Here is a 16854-nt window from a genome sequence, read left to right as displayed (position 1 = left end):
GGAGGAGAATTCAGAGCATCTTTACCTCCTCAGTGCCCATCACTGCCATGGCATTTCTTGGGGCACCTGATGCTGCTCAGCCCTGGGTCTACTCTCCCCCTGGGACACCTGAGCTGTGTGGCACAGGTGATATTTACAGCCCACACATTTCCTCTTGCAGTGTCCAGCCCCGTGTTTGGACCACGGGAGGTGTACGCTCCGGTCGATGGGTCAGCCACGGTGAAATGCTTCTACCCTCCCACCACGGTGAACAGGCACGACAGAAAGTACTGGTGCAAGCAGTCAGGCTCAAGCTGTGTGACTATTGCTTCCACCAGTGGCTACATTGCTGCAGAATACAAGGGCAGAATCTCCATAACTGACCACCCAGAGGCAGAAAGTTTCCAGATTGACATCTCCGCGCTTGGCCTGACGGATGTTGGCACCTACCGCTGTGGAGTTGGTCTCAATGGCAAAGGACTCTCCCACAAAGTCATTCTGACTGTTAGTCAAGGTAATGACAGTCTTGGTGCTCCTTAAAGTATCATTTCCTTTTGCTTTTTTTCTCCTCCTCCTTTTAAATAAGGCTCTGCAAATAGCCTGAGCAGCATCTAAGTGCTCAAAGTGCTCCATGCTTTGGGAACCAGCAGTTTTCTACCCCTGATTGTGTCTCTGTATACACAGATTCATCTCTACCCGAAGCACCTGAACTCTTCTACATGAAGCAGAGCAGCAGTTGGAGTGTAACCTGCAAATTTGGGGAGGAATCTGCTGATTTGAGGAGATACTTGTGCAAGATGGAGAAGGAAGAGTGCAGGACCATCATCGACACTCATCAGAACGTTGCTGAGGATTTCACAGGGCGAGTTCTGCTGAGCTATGGAGGGTCTGCAGGTTCCTTCAGTGTCACAGTAACTCAGCTGGATGGGGAAGACTCAGGCGTGTACCACTGTGGGGTTGGTGAATATGGGAAGGAAGGACACTCAAAGGAACTGGATGTGTTTGTCTATGAAGGTAAATTATTCCCAATGGGGTTTTTTCCCCCCTCTTAATTTCTGCTTCTCTTTGGAAGCACCACTAGCAGTCTCACTTTATTTAGCAAGAGCTCTAATTTCTTTTTGCAGAGTGCTATTATCCTAGTCTCTCATCTAGATACTTTTCTAGCCAATTAACTAGCTGTGATGTACTAATAAAACTGGTAGCAAGACTTCACTTTCCCAGCAGTGGCCAACTCTCTTCCCTAACCCAAAACTCCTGGAGACAAATTCCATGTCCCAGTCTGAGACTAACAAACTGTCTCTTCAAGTCTTAATTCCTTAAGTCTCAAAATGACAGATGTAGAAAGGAGAAGACCTACCCTTGCTCTAGCAAAGGGAGTAAAGCTTTGAAATGTTGGTACACAGAGATATTTGCACTCATGGGAAAAAGAAAGGCCTGACTGACCCTTCAGGATCAATTCCTAGCAGTGCCAGGCCTGTCTCCTGCTGGCTGCATCCCTGAGCTTTGCTTAGCCTGAACAGCTTTGTTTGATCTGCTAATATCTTTTTTTTTTTTTTTGGCTTGGAAGAAACACACCAGCGAGACATTTCTAACTGCTCATTTCATTTTTTATCAACAGACACAAAACTCCCTCAAGTAAATCCCACAGTAACTGCTAAAGCAGGAACTTCAGCCACTTTTGAATGCCACTACGACCCCCTGAAGAGATCCTCCACGAGGATCTGGTGCAAGTGGAGGAAAAATGGCTGTGCTAAGATCATAGACAACACTGGGAATGTGATGTATGGCTATGAGGGAAGAGTGGCTATGTTTGAGAACCCAGATAGCAAGACAGTCACTGTCATCCTGAACCAGCTGAAGGAGAGTGACAAAGGGTATTACTGGTGCATGACAAATGATGCAAAGGAGCAGCAAACATCATCTGAGCTGAAGATCATAGATGGTATGTGCTCGTGCATTGGCAGTTCTCTGTCTGCTCAAGGAGGTACAGAACAATCTCCCAAGCACCATAAATGAGCAATCCAACATATTCAGGAGGAGGTGTGAGCTCCAAGTCTGAACTCAACCTCAGGAGCTTTAAAACTGCAGCACAAGGTTTTAGCTTTATTGGCAAGTAGTCAGATAAAAATGTCTCATGCAAGGATTTAGTTAAGCCTTGCAAAAAATGCCCCTCAGCTTTCAGCTAGGGATGCATGAACAGCATCCTTAGTGCTAACTTAGCCATGGAGCATTCCATGGAATCCATTCCATTCTCAGAGATCAATCTCCTGGTTTGCCACCTCTAGCAGCACCACTACCTGCTGCCCACCATTCCCACCACTAACAAACACCTTGATGTTCCATTTGCCCTTGCAGGAGAACCTCTTCTGACAGGAAAGAAGGAAGTGGAGGCACAAGTGGGTTCTCGAGTCGATTTGACTTGCTCTTACCCCTGCAACTACTACTCCTACGACAAGTACTGGTGCAAGTGGACCTCTGCTGGCTGCCCCATCATCCCAGCATCCAACCCACAGCAGCTGGGGATGGATGCAACCTGTAACAGTGCCAACAAGACAGTTGTCCTCAGCATTGACTCGGTGACAGAGGCAGATGAAGGCTGGTACTGGTGTGGGGTGAAGCGCAACAACATCTTTGGGGAAACCATGGCAGTTTACCTGTTGGTGACTGGAGGTGAGCACCAAGGCAAAGAGGTTTTCCTGCTTGTCTGGGCTGTGGATCACTCTGCCTTCTGCAGAGGGAAGTCTTCTCCATAGCCACTAGGTCGCAGCACCTGAAAACAGAAGTGCTGTCACCCTGGCAAGTTCCCAGCGAGGTGCCAACGTCGCCTTGGTACTTGTCAGAAGTGTTTGCATCCACTTATTAATTTTGAACTTCCTAGTCATACAAACACATCAGTCTAAAACTCACTTCTTGCCACACCAATTTTACTTTCCAACTTTGTCCTTACTAATTATTGCTATTGCAATTTGTAGCATCGTTTAGTTTAAGTGACATCAAACTGCTCTCAGGTTGATCTAGCTCAGACTCATCCTGTTCCCAGGAGCTTCTTATCTTAATAGACAGGAAACCAGTGTGAAACTGGAGAGGAAAGACTAGCACCAACAGCAAGGGGCTTAGTCTCAGCTGTGGTGAAGTATTTTGGAATTAAGATGGTTTTGGGGGGAGGAATATTGTTAGAAGAGGAAGAAAAAGTAGAGCACTGGATATCCCCATGTCTAGCCATCCTAAGTGGATGATGGTCAAAGTAAAACCAGAGAGAAACAGCTTCATTTTATTGCCTTTGGTGGGCAAAGAGCTAGAAATAAAAGCAAAGCAAGCACTCAAAATTTATTCTGGAAATATTAGAGACAGAATTTAGAAGGGCATGACTTTTGCAAAAGTTTCTAGGCAGAGAGAACTTACATGAGATTTTTGCAATGAACTATTTGTTATGAGATTATTTCAAATAATCTCAAACCCCTGTTGTAAAGAGCTTCTCAGAGGCAAAACCCAATGCAATTCCACATCCACCAAACATATCCAATTAGTTTCTGTGTTCCCTCATCTTCGTGCTGCTGCTCACAAGACTAACCACTCTTTTTCCTTGGGATACATAGGAAACAATGCCAAACATGGCCCAGAGCTCCTGGATGTTGAGGCCCCCAAGCATGATGAGCTCCCCAGCCAACCTGAGCTCCCCAAACAACCTGAGCTCCCCAACGAACCTGAGCGCCCCAAACAACCTCAGGTCCCCAAACAACCTGAGGGCCCCAAACAACCTGAGCTCCCCAAACATGCCGACGTCCCCAACCATGCCAAGATCCCCAGCCAAGCTGAGATCCCCAACCATGTCGAGCCTGTCCCTGTTCCTGAAGGAGGAGCCTACAGTGATGCTGGAGTCAGAAGTGGAGCTGCCCCAGAAAGGTTGGTTCTCTCCATCCTCTGCCATGGATTATTTTTGTGAGGTTTATATTAACCCATTGTGGGTACTGGGTTTGTACATTATGTGTGTGGTTTAGCAACAAAAAAAGTTCTTGTCCTCCAAGAGCTTGAAACATCAGAGGAAAAGAAGTGGAAAAGTTACTTGAAATTAATCTATAGTTGAAGAAAATAGTACCAGAAGGGAATGATGAGATTCCAGGTACAAAACTACTACTTGAAAGTAGTTCTGTTGAGATTGGGAACTTTCCTCCACACATTTATAACCAAACTGCTGATGTAGTTATTTTGGTACAACTTCTAGCCTATATTTTTATTTGGTTTTTATGCTATTATATCTGCTAGGTTCCAGTTCATCATTTGAGTACCCTCATGCTCACTCAACTTTACCATCCTAGACAGATTTAGATTGCTGGACATTCATATCCATCATTTCCCTCTATTCCAGCTCTGAACAAAGCCATAGCTCCAACACTCTTGCTTTGGTGCTGGGCCCTCTTGCTGGCCTCCTCCTGATCATTGTGACAGCATTTGCCATTGTTAAATACAGGCAGATGAAGAGATCTGGTGAGTCCTTGCCTTTCTGCTCTCAGGAAACATCAGCAATATTAGGATGAAGGCAATACCTTGTGCATGCCACAGTCTTTGCAGGGCTGAGCTGCTCTCCTGGTACCCAACCATGTGATGGGCAGGGAAGGGACTTTGTTTCTCCCACTGATCCCATCCACAGGGCTCCAAAACCCAACACACAGGGTATCCAGGCTGAGACAGAGTAGCTCTGCAGGCTTTGCACGTTGCATCACACCTTGCACAGAGGGTTTGGATGTTGATGTGACTCTGAGTGAGCTCATCAGGTATTTTCCTCCTCCTTCTTAACAGACCTGGTGTCCATTGGGAGCTACAGGACGAACATCAGCATGTCAGACTTTGAAAGTGTGAAGGATTATGGTGCCAGCAATAATGCCTGCGTGAAGGTGAGCCAGGAGACTCCCATCGGAAGGGATGGTAGGTTGCTGACCCCAATCCCAACGTGAGGGACACTACAAAATCCACCAGAAATATCTGCCCACTGCTGCCCCTTCCCTAACACTTCCCTTTCCCTCCTGACAGAGTTCATCACCACTACAGAGACCACTACAGAGACCTCAGAAAACACTGCCGAGGCAAAGAAGGCGAAAAGGGTAAGAGGAGGCAGGAGAGAGCCCAACTGACCTGGGAGACATGACCCAGCTCCCAGATCTCCCCCAGATGGGGAGAACTTCAGGGGGCAGAAATAGGCAAGAAGTCTCTGCCACTGCAAGGACTGTGGCTTGCTCTTGTGTTCTCTGCCTTTCCCTAACTTCCTCTGCCTTCCCCTGCTTCCCCTCCCCTTGGGTAAGAGGATGGTCAAGCAGCAGCACTCAGCAGTAGCTGAAGGTGCAAGGTACAAGTCCTTCTGTTTCAAAGTCCCTAACAAGGCGTGAGATGTAGGTGTTGTGCCAAAAGCTGAACTGGAGCAATAAAGGAAAGTGTCAGGAAACCTGTAAAACCTGGCAGCCTTAGGACAGGAGAGTTGGATGCCAACAGGGACAGGTTTGCCATGGAGTCCCAAACCCACAAACATCTCAGTCTCCCAAGGCTGAGTGATGCTCACATTGGCACTGGCATGACCTGCTGGATTGTCCCATTCATCCAGCTGATGTCATCCCAAGACACAGCCCATGACACACTGCCCTCTCCCCTGCCACATGCTGCTGTCCATGCCTGGCCACCTAACTGTGTCCTCCCATCCTTCCCCAGAGCTCGAAGGAGGATGCTGACCTGGCCTACTCCACTTTTCTCCTCACCTCTGGCACCATTGCCCAGGCCAGCTCGGGGGGGGACAGTGCTGCCCAGGACATGTCCCCCTCAGCCTTGGAGGACCAGGTGAGAGACTGAGAGGCGACAGCAACTGGGACTGGCTCTACCCTGAGGACCACAAGAAATCATCAGCAAGCAGCACTGTCCATTGCTATCACAATTTGCTATAGCTTGACCTTTTTTTTTTTCTTAACTTGAGCTTTGAGCAGTGATTTAGGAGGAATCCTTTGATGCCAACTGGGGCTGGGCTGGAAGTGCAGGTCTGAGCAAGCAGGTCGGACTGGGAAACAACAGAACTTTGAGTGGCTCATCCCACCAACAGCCCCAGTCCCACCAGTGCCCTCCTGACACAGTGGGCTCTCAAAGGCCAGAAGGCATGTTAAAAGAATTCCCATTTTCTTTTAAAGGCAGCTGGAAACTCTTTAGAACAGCATCTGATGCTTTGGATTCCTTTAAGCTTTCTCGACCCGAGGGCAGTACCTGCAGGCCAGACATGGTCTGAAGTGTTTCTGTGCACAAGCAATAAAGAAAACCAGTGGCTTTCAGCAGACCAGGGCACTCAGTCTGTGGGAGGGCACAGGGACAGCACACACAGGCACAGCAAGGATGGGCAAAGCTGAATATTCCACTGGCAAAGCAATGTAGGAAACAGCAAAGGAGTGACAAAGTGGAGAAGGAATTTTCCTTGGACACCAGGAGTGGGGTAGGCTGTTACCTACCTGGCAAAGAGAAGGGTCAGGGCAGAAACTCAGCTCTGAGATCAAGCCATAAAATACAAAGAATGAGAAGCATCACCCTGGGTAGGATCTGACCTGAGGGTGTTGCAGTATCCATATGGATATTGCTGGTTTAGGAAAAGTATTAGCCACGCTGAAAAATGCAAAGAGTATCACATCTCAGTGAGGTGCTGAGCAGTGGCTGTTTGGGTTAGCTGACAGACACTGAGTTTTGCCAAGGATAAAACATAAATTATTCCTGAATCATGGACTTCCCCACAGTAAATGCTGAGAGGAGCAAGGCAGCAGCTCCTCTCCTACTTCTCAGTTTTCACATCCACATTGCAATAGTCATCACCTAACTGATAGCAGCACTGGGACCTCAAAGGTCAGGGAATAACTCACCTGCCTCATCTCCTGGGCTGCATCCCCTCACAGCACGGTGGGAAGGGGTTTGGCTATCAGAAAAGGTGTGGAGGGGCCAGGACAGGCTTGTGCCTGCCTGGAGTTGCTGGAAGTGAGTCCTGACTCTGGTGCAATAGGAGGGGTGTGCACGCCTGGAAAGTGTCCCTGGGCTGAGCCCTCATAAAGCGGCAGGAGAATGCTAAGGTTTGGAAATTTCAGAGAGGAGAAAAATCCCTTTTGCTCTCCCTTTGCAAATCCATTTCCTCTTCAGCCTGCCCGAAGGCATCTTTTTCTCAGCTGGGAGCAGCCAGGATGAGCTAAACTCCTGGGAGAGGAGTAGAGGCTGAGAAAAGTGGGTGGGCTGAGCATCCTGCCCACTGGCTCTGCCTGCCTGTGGCTCCTGCTCCTTCCCACCACTGATTCTTCCACCTGGCATTTCATTTCCAAAGGGGAATGCTATGCTTTGTAGTGGGTGGGAAAGTGTAAAATTACTGGTTTAGGTGAAGGCAGAAAACCAGGCATGGATCGAGACACGGAGCACTCTGCAAGGGCTATGAACAATGTATAGGATCTATAGTAATAATTGTGACAATGTGAGCAAAGGGTGTGGAATAAAAGCCACACATCCCACTCAGGCTGTGATCCAGAGCCCACCACAATCCTTGGGAAGGTCCACAGGGACCTGACCAAGCAACCCCATCTCCTTCACCAACCTGATCACCTAAAGTGCTGTGATGAGCTGTGGTATCTCACAGCATCATTCCCAATAGTTCTTCTTTATCAGAAAACCATGGTATGTGCCAGATACCTGTGACTCCTAAATGGTTGGCTTCAAGGGTAAAGGTGTTGAAAGATCAGCTTTCATGAGCACTGCCAGAGCATGGAGGGAATGTATTCACCCTCCCACGGCCCTGACACCTGGACAAATGAAAATCACACTGCAAAAAAAAAAAAAAAAAAAAAAAAAAAACCATGAGAAAGCAAGTTAAGAGAATCAAAGCTCTGCAAGACTTTCCCTTGGCATAAGCAAATATTTGAGGAAGGGCAGTGAGCAGTCAGGGAGAACTTTCCTTTGAAAACGAATCACCAAATCCCACCCAGTGTGACACACTCATGTGCTACAGGAAATGCTGGTGCTAGGTCACCACCAGGATGGTGGAAGGTGCAGTGGTGCCCACTGGACTGACCCAAGGCACTGGGAATGCTGGTTTGCTGCCAGAGATCTGACCAGGGTCCTCCTGGGATGGTGACAAAACCAAAGCAGGAACTGGGTTCTCCTTGAAGACAACAAGGACCCTATTTTATGGCAACAAGATCCTGTTAGAACCTCTTCTGCAGCTAAAACCTTCCCAGTGTCACCTCTGTAGCACCATTAGAAGTTGTCCAAGCTGGGAACAGTCAGCTCTCCATCCATCCTGTCTGATGAAGCTTGGCCATGCCCACAGGCTGGAAAGGGAGAGCTAGACAGTCTTGGGCTGTCCCATGGGAATAGAGGTGCTGGGAAGATATTTGTGCAAGCCTGAAGGATTCACACCAGAAACAATGAGTCAACTTGAACAGCAGTGAGAGCTCTCAGGCCCCAGGGAGAGCACACAGCACCTGGTTGTGCCCATGCCACCACAGCAAGCAGGAGGTCTGGTACACCTTGCTCAGCTTAGTTGGCTCCTAGAGCAAAACACAGCAAGTCAGAGATTCACCCTCTAGACTTATGGCTGATAAATGCAGCAGGAAGACTTGTGACTTGAAATATTAGGACTAGGATGCAACCAGGGACATAAACATCCAACTGCTCTGGCTTGGGCTAGTAAGCTCTGGCAGGAGAAGTGCACAACATATTTTGGCTACATGGAGAGGTGTCTTGGGTGGTCTTGGTTTGTTTCTAACACATTTGCCCTCTGGCATTGTCAGCTACTACAGCGATGGATGTGCTAAGACCTCATGGGAAGGGATTTAGAGCATGCAGTGGGTGATCCCCCCGGGATGCTGGAGTGACAGTATCTGCTGTGAGAGGACACTGCAGAGAATTCATCAAGTTTCACCTTTATCTGCTGGGACACTGCAGAGAATTCATCAAGTTTTGCCAGCAAGAAGCACATAATTCCTCCGAATTTTGACAAACAGACTCAGCACGGTTTCAAGTGGGGTTCACTTTACAGTAATTGCAACCGATTTCCACAAAACTTACTACCAAGTGTCAGTAAATTGCACAACACACACAAGAACCTGTTTCTATTAAGCAACCACACATCTTGGACACTGCAGAGAATTCATCAAGTTTTGCCAGCAAGAAGCACATAATTCCTCCGAATTTTGACAAACAGACTCAGCACGGTTTCAAGTGGGGTTCACTTTACAGTAATTGCAACCGATTTCCACAAAACTTACTACCAAGTGTCAGTAAATTGCACAACACACACAAGAACCTGTTTCTATTAAGCAACCACACATCTTGCACAGAAACCTTTTTACTGATAAGGCAGAAAATATCATCTCGAAAGGAAAGAGATTTCGAAGGCCTCACACACCTGCTAGGACCTATTCTTGGAAGAATTTCTCACACTGTGCCCCTCATTCCTGCCAGATCCACCCATGGCAGGAACACTGGGAGATAGAGCCCATGGTTTATGCAATGTCAGCTACACCAGAGTCCTTCCAACCACACTCAGCACTCATGAACATACATATAAAACTTATAATTTAAACAATCATTTGATTACATGATCACAGCTTATATCTGTTGGCAAGAGAAGTCCTTTTAGCTCTGCCCTTGGAGCATCCTTTGATGGAAATCAGCTAAGCCAGTGCAAAAAAATGTTGGTTGGATCAAACTCAGTATTTCCATCTTAGTGAAGGCTCTGCTGATGCCTCCACTGATGTACCTGGTGAGCAGAGCACTCCCTGGAGATCCATGAGGATCTGCACTGATACATTACTGTCCTTCTCCTCACTGGGGTGTGCAATGTCCCAGCAGCTCCATCAGCAGGTCATTAACACTCTGCTCTCTAATGAGATTTCTCCATCCAGTCTAGCAGGATGTCCAGCTCACCCAGGGATTTCATTGCTGCAGATGTGACATTCAGCTGGAAGGAGATAAAGGGACAAGTTGCAAGCAAAGGCAGCGAGTACAACCCAAAGTAAAGAGCATCTAAAGATTTGCTTTGGTCACCAGACTCAGCCATCAACTCACCCCTTCGTAGTTGGCCAGTATTTGCTTCAGTTTCTCCGTGGATTCCTGCCCACACGTGCACTTATTTTGCTCATGCTAGAAAAATGAGATAAATTCATTAATTCAGGGAATTAAAAATAAGAGATCAGTTTGTAACTATGCTGGAAATCATAGGCTGAGACCTTGTGGAGCTGTGGGAAAGGCTGCAGGGCCTTAAATCTGACTTCAGCTAAGAAGAGTTTACTTGACAGACACAGGGACAGGATAAATATTGTTGCTGAGGACCAGTGTGGGAGTTTGCTGGTGAGTGGGCAAGTCCAAAAACTTCTCAGCAGACACTCTTCACCTCACACTGCTCTGCACCACTGCTAAAACCACTTGTCTAAACAAAGGCTTTGTAACCCCATAAAGCTCTTAGGTTTGTTTATATGCCACATCCTAACAGATGAGGCTAAACTGTAGCAATGCCCAAAACTTACACACTGCCCAAGATTCCTCCTCACACTGAGGAAGGAGTTGGCTATGCTGCTGATTTTTCGGTTGACGTAGGAATCCTCAGTCTTGCAGTGCTTGAAAACTTTGTCCACGTAGAAGTTGAAGAGGTGATGGGTGATGCAACATCTCTCTGAAGACTTAAAGAGTGAATTCCATTTTGAAAAGATTTTCCAAACCTGTAGTCACCAACCTTTCTGCCCCCTCTAGAATAAACCACCTCTAAACATGGTAGCTGAGCACAGCAGGATGTTTTGACTCATATAAAGGTTTTTTTTCAGCAAGGCTTGATGTAAGCTGATAATATATATAGGAAATTATTTCAGACTGGTTTCCAGGAGATCCATCCTCAACAAGTCCCATTGAGTCAACAAAATAAGTAGCTGATTTTGTAGCTGGGCACTAGAATCATCAAGGTTGGAAAAGATCTTTAAAATCATCAAATTCAACCACCAGACTCAGACCTGAAGCACTGGGCCATGTCCAGTGCTTTAGGGTGTGAGAGAGCTGAAAAATACTGATTTGGAATTAGAGAATTAGAATGATAGAACTGTAGAATTATAGAGTGACTTGGTTTGGAAGGGACCTTAAAGATCATCTAGTTCCAACCTTGTTGCTGTGGACAACCTTCCACTTGACCAGATTGCTCAGAGCTCCATCCAGACTGGCCTTAAACACTTGCAGGGATGGAGCATCCACAGCTTCTCTGGGCAACCTATTCCAGTGTTTCACCACCATCACAGCAAAGAATTTCCTCCTAACATCTAATCTAAACCTTCTCTTTCAGCTTGAAGTCATTCCCCCTTGTCCTGTCACCACAAGCTCTTGTAGAAAATCCCTCTCCCTCTGTCTTGTAGGCTCCCTTTAGGTACTGAAAGGCCACAATTAGCTTACCCCAAAGCCTTTTCTTTTCCAGGCTCAGCAAACCCAACTCTCTTAGCCTTTCCTTGTAGGAGAGGAGCTCCATCTCTCTAACCAGGTTGGTGATCCTCCTCTGCACTCCTAACATCATTGCTTTTCCTTCCATAAAATGGCATAGATGGGGTAAAATAATCCCACCAAGCAACCATATGCACATCCATGGGGTGGGGGGAAGTAAAAAAAGGTAGCTTGTATTTCAATTTCCTCTCTTTTATTTATGGCTTCTCTTGGTTAGCCTAGTCCCAAAAATGTTTTCTGCTGCCATACTGAGCATGAAACAAAACAACTCAAAGAGGCAAAAACCCACAAGTTGCAAACTCATTTCTTGCACCTCCCAAGATCATATTCATCTGCTTCTGGATCCTTTACTGGTTTTCCACCCAAGGACACTTACCTTAACCTTGTGCAGGGAGTGTGGGTGAGACAAGATGCTCAAGTTCCGGATGGGATCTCTGGCTTGCTGCAAGGGAGAGGACAGAGATGAGCATGAACCTGCTCTGGAGGAGTTTTGGGAGCTGCCAACTCAAAGAGCTTTCCCAGCTCCACAGGAGCCTGGAGAAATACTTACAATATTGGCTTTAATCGCAGTGAAACCAGATCTAATCTCCATCATGCTCATTGAAACTCTGCAGGCTCCAAAGTGGAAGATTTTGTTCCCAGTTGTTGGCATTAAATTCACCCAACATGACATGGAGAAGAGGCAGAGGAACAAGTGGGATCCCTTCATGTTGGCTGCCTGCTGAAGGAAAACAATATTGCCTTGTTATCATCCCTAAAAACACCATTATGATGCTTATAAAAACATACAGATTTTATGTAGCACTTGTACATCTGTGCTAAAAAACCCACAATGACTTGTATCTCTTACCCTTTTATACTTCCCAAGAGCAAGAGGGCAAAAAATCAAATAAAATCAAGTATTTAACAGAAGAATCCAAAAGGAAAAATAAGTAAAATACCAGTAAAAATTCAATGTAAATACACGTGGTTCTTCTCAAAAAAAAAAATTATCAGAAAAATAAATACAGATAAATTACATTTTTAAGAGTCTACTGACTCAGAAGCAGCAGGAGGTAATTGGCATTGAAAGCAGTAGATCCCAAAGTCTGATCCCAAAAGAAAATACTTTCCCTCAGGAATAGCATGAGTCAAACCCAAGTTCTGTTAGCACTGAAAATTAAGGTTATAAATGACAAAAAAAAAAAACCATTTCAGAGATACATTATAGTGCTCCAAGGAACTATCCCTGAGCACTCAGAGCAAAGGAACCAAACCAGCACTTTACCTTGTGGTTCAGTGTGGGTTCCCCTGTGCCACCGATGTCTGACCTGCAGAACTCCGACGAACACGTTTTTATCCAGGGACCAGGAGGAAATAACTCTTGGATGAACTTTTGGGATTTTTCTTGCTTTTCCCAGCATGTATTTCCCTTTGTGCATTAATGAGCCAGTGAAAGGGACCAGCTCTCTCCCCCACAGGTGTTTCCCTCACCCACAGAGGTGGGAAATCTTGGCATTGCCATGTCATGTTTTCCTTCAGGAAGAAGGATATGACCAAAAGGAGAGATCATCCTGGGGGTTACATCCCCAAAACGTCAAGCTTGGGGGCTTCCCCAGCAGGGAGCCACACTGCCAAGCTCCTCCTGGAGAGAGGCTGTTCCTGGCTCATCACTGTTGGGAAGCTGAGTGGCATCACCCCATGGGATGCCAAGTGGTCCAAACACTCCAGGGCTTCTGGCAATGGACATGCTGTGCTGGTAGAAATGGTGTGACTCAGGGAGTTGGCCAGATCATTCTCCATCCTTGTCCTGGCACACAGGGCCTTCCTTTGCTGCTCCCAGGCAATTCTCCTCAGGGGTGAGGACACTGATCTCCACTGTGTGTCCCTGGTGTTTGGAGACACACATATGCAAGGTCAGGAATTTTGGATGACACAACTCCCACTTTGGTGGCAGAAGAAGTCTCTTGGTTTCCAGGATCACAGGAGATTTAGGTGATCATTATGCACAGTCCAAAGCTGTCACCCTGCAAAAGGACAGAAATTTCCCTCACACCTTTCCTAGTCCACCAACATAATGGTAAGTCTACGATCATCCCACCACGAGCTTTAGCTGCTGAGCAAAACTGATGCAGACCAGGCATGTTCTCCTAGCAGCATTTCAGACCCAGGCTGTCCCCAGAGCTGTCACACAAATGTGGCAGTCCTGGTGCAAGCCCCAGGTGGGACTGTTGGCTCTGGGGCTGGTTTGGTTGCTTCTGTCACCTCCCTGGAGAAAGCCAAGTTCAGCCTACAAACAAAAATAAGCAGTTCAAAAGACTTTTTGGACTACCTGTACCCAGGAGGGATGATCAGATAGACTTAGAGGAAAAGGGGGTGGCAAAATCACCCCTTTAATCCCATCCAGAGCACGTTCCCATGGAGAGCAGCACCCTGAACATGCTCCTGTTGCAATGCAGGTGTATCTTGTGCCACTGCCTGTGGGCCAGGGCTGTTCTCCACAGCTTTGCTGGGTGACTAATTTATTGATAACCAAGCTCAATCTTCAGCATGTACCTGTCACCAGGGGAAGACTAGGCAAATAGATTTTATGCCCAGGCTAGTCATGGTATTGCACAGGGTTTTGCTGACACTGCCCCAAAGACACTGAACGTGGCTCTGTCATCACTGTGCCTTCACTGTCACCCAGCCAAAGGGCAGGTCCAAATCTGCAGCAGGTTGCTTTTGCCCTTACTGAGGTGTTGAAGGGATCTGCAGCAGCACAAGCCTATTAATCCCTGCCTTCCTCCCCCAATTCCCAGCTGCTGCCTGTAATTGCAGCAAAAATTTGGCTTGGAGCAGAGGAAACAGCAGCATTCCCAGGAGCCAGGTGCACACCCAGCCTGGGTGAGGAAACAAGGGAAAAGACAATCAGTTCTTACTTAATTATGTAAATGGAAGATGACAAGAAGGGATTTTTTTTTTCCTTTTGGTAACTGAACTGACGCTCAGGATGGGTCAGCCAAGCTCCAGCAGGCAAGAAACAGTCATGGGTTAAAGACTGCCAGGCAGGTGGAAGAGAGATGCTGAGGTCATATGGGAACAAGAGGGAAATGTATTTTCAGGTCTTTTCCAACCCTCCTGATTCTGTGTTTCTATGACTCTATGATTTGTTTTGGGGTTTTAGTATATATGTAGTGATTCCCCCAAGTGCTGGACCTGGGGCATGTCCAAAAGACTTGGGTTTTGGAGCAGATGGGATGGCATCAGTAGGTATAAAATCCCAACCCAACAGTTTGGGTTGGAAGGATCGTAAAGATCACCCAGTTCCATCCTCTGCCATGGTCAGGACACCTTCCACCAGCTCAGGTTGCTCCAAGCCCCATCCAACCTGACCTGGAACACTCCCAGGGATGGAGCAGCCACAGCTGCTCTGGGCAACCTGTGCCTCAGCACCTCACAGGGAGGAATTTCTTCCAAATATCTAATCTAAACCTACTCTCTGTCAGTTAAAAACCTTCAGCATGTGTTGGACAAAATCCTGATGGAAGCAAATCAGCCAGGCTTGGCTTTCCCAAGATTCTCACCTACCTGGCAGCTACAGCAACATCAAAATATCCTCAATGAAACAGCAAGTCATTTCTCAAATGCTCTGGGAAGGAAGAGGAAAAGGAGAAATAGGGATTTCTGAAACTCAGCATGATGCTGCAGATGAGCTCAGATAGTAAAATGGGAAGCAACTGCCCCAGGCACTCTCAGAATAGTGAAATCTTTCGGGCACTGCAGCACTGGGAAGTGGGCAGGAAAGTGGTCCTCTCCCAGGGAACACTTCCAGACAACTCCCAGCTAATGGGGGAAGGCTCCTCCCTCAGGATTTTATGGGAGGCACGTTGTAACAGGGCACACTAGAAGTAGTTAGGAGCCACCTTACAAGCAAAGGCAGCACAGAGGGGTGTGAGGCAGTTGCTGCCACACTCAGGAGTCTGTTGGATCATTAGTTTCTCTGGGAAACCACTTAAGCAAAGCCCATGGTGAGCAGCACAGCTCCTGCTCATCTCACATCTGCTGTGATGCTGTTCAGAAAGGCACAAAAGGGGTTGGCAGGGGCAAAGTGCAGCTGGAAAATAACCCTTGGAGCAGCCTGGCAGCTCCAACCACTGCTGGGACAGATGCTCAGCCTCGCTCTGCCAAGCATCACTGTCCCTGTGCAGGGCTGGCAGCACTGCTGGGGCAAGGAAACACCTCCCCAGCAGTAAAAAGCACCAGACTGCTGCAGACAAATGGTTTGTTGGAGTGACTAACAAGGCAGATGGACCTGGAGAGCTTGGGAGAGTAACAGGAGATGAGACACTTCAATGAGATGGTCAATTATGTCTGGAAAATTCAGCAGCAGCTCCAGCCCTGTGCACCTCATTCCCTGTGAGTTACTCCAGTCCTGCTGCCTGATCCAGCCCTGACCCAACTGAATTCATTGCCAACATCCAGAAAGTTTTGTTTCATCCTAAAAGAAAAGCCATTAAAACACATCATCAAATCTATTCTGACCTGAAGGAGTTGTGCTGTCAAGGACTGATCCCAGAACACGTTTACCATTAGGTTTCCAGTAAAGTGTTTCAGAGTGATAAGACACCAGTTTCAAGAGTTCATTTCAATGCAGTTTCAAGCCATAAGAAACTCTGATAACACTCTCCAGCCCACCCTTGGTTTGCCATTCTTTGTCATCACTCCCATTTCACGGCAGCTTTAGGCTCACCAGTGTTTCAGATAGGAGGGAGATAATGGTTTGCGTGCAGATCCCCAGAGCTAGAGAACAGGAGGGATAGAAATGCTCTCAGAAATGGTAATAAAAGAAAAAAATCAAGGCTTGATAACAATATTCACCAACAATATCCGAACTCAGGAACAATTCTTGATATCCTTCAGGGAAAGATCTACAAAACCCAACTCAGCCATGAGAAACTAAAGTGTTTATAGGAAGTTATATCTCTCCTTAGAGTATTGTGGCTCACCCAAACCCATGCCAATGTAATTCTGTTTCCACAGGCACAAGAAAATGTAATAAAAACTTGGGGTTTATGCACTGGAGTAGTTTCTAACACCTTTGCAGTGGTGGAAGTTGTCAGCCAGCCCTACCCTCACCGTAGCAGCATGGTGCTCCAAGTGGTTCTCAGCACCTCAAAACTTAATTGTCAATCTTTGTCCCTCCTATCCAGAGCCCAAATCTCATTTGAACAACTGCTAACCTGTCACAGACCTCTTTGAGGGACTGACACTGACACCCCATGTGTGTCACCCACCCTGACATCACTTTCCATGAGCTCCACACCAACGTGCTTTGCTCTTTGGGATGGAAATGTCCTGTCATCACAGCTCTTCTCCCTTGGAATTTGTGCAGCTCCTTATGGCCAGAGAGCTGGGCTGGGGCTGCCAGCCCTGCCCCAG

The 16854-nt window shown here is 47.1% G+C and overlaps 2 protein-coding genes across 2 annotated transcripts; one reads left to right on the top strand and one right to left on the bottom strand.

Annotated features, from left to right (window-relative positions):
* Nucleotides 1-126: 126 nt before the first annotated feature.
* PIGR (polymeric immunoglobulin receptor) lies at nucleotides 127-5814 on the top strand (the record flags this gene model as incomplete). The annotated part of the gene is made up of 10 exons (XM_009077277.1): nucleotides 127-493; nucleotides 664-993; nucleotides 1598-1921; nucleotides 2335-2649; nucleotides 3576-3624; nucleotides 3787-3882; nucleotides 4346-4464; nucleotides 4777-4902; nucleotides 5008-5078; nucleotides 5677-5814. Coding segments are annotated over 10 exons (1935 nt in total), but the record flags the coding sequence as incomplete, so codon positions are not given.
* Nucleotides 5815-9859: 4045 nt separating this feature from the next.
* On the bottom strand, nucleotides 9860-12163 carry LOC103804663 (interleukin-20-like). The gene is made up of 5 exons (XM_009077276.1): nucleotides 12005-12163; nucleotides 11831-11896; nucleotides 10503-10655; nucleotides 10045-10119; nucleotides 9860-9937 (listed from the first exon to the last, which is right to left on the bottom strand). The coding sequence occupies exons 1-5, from the start codon at nucleotides 12161-12163 to the stop codon at nucleotides 9860-9862; spliced, it is 531 nt and encodes a 176-aa protein (XP_009075524.1).
* Between the last annotated feature and the right edge of the window lie 4691 nt (nucleotides 12164-16854).

Source organism: Acanthisitta chloris, unplaced genomic scaffold, assembly GCF_000695815.1.
Source record: "Acanthisitta chloris isolate BGI_N310 unplaced genomic scaffold, ASM69581v1 scaffold38606, whole genome shotgun sequence".
Lineage (NCBI taxonomy): Eukaryota > Metazoa > Chordata > Aves > Passeriformes > Acanthisittidae > Acanthisitta > Acanthisitta chloris.
The sequence above is the reverse complement of the archived record's forward strand: the minus strand, read 5'-3'. Positions and strand labels throughout refer to the sequence as shown.

Coding starts and splice junctions, on each gene's coding strand:
- LOC103804663 (XM_009077276.1), bottom strand. CDS start 12,163: ATGAAGGGATCCCACTTGTTCCTCTGCCTCTTCTCCATGTCATGTTGG. Junction 10,656..11,830: donor ACTCCCTGCACAAGGTTAAG/GTAAGTGTCCTT, acceptor TCACTCTTTAAG/TCTTCAGAGAGATGTTGCAT. Junction 9,938..10,044: donor TACTGGCCAACTACGAAGGG/GTGAGTTGATGG, acceptor ATCTCCTTCCAG/CTGAATGTCACATCTGCAGC.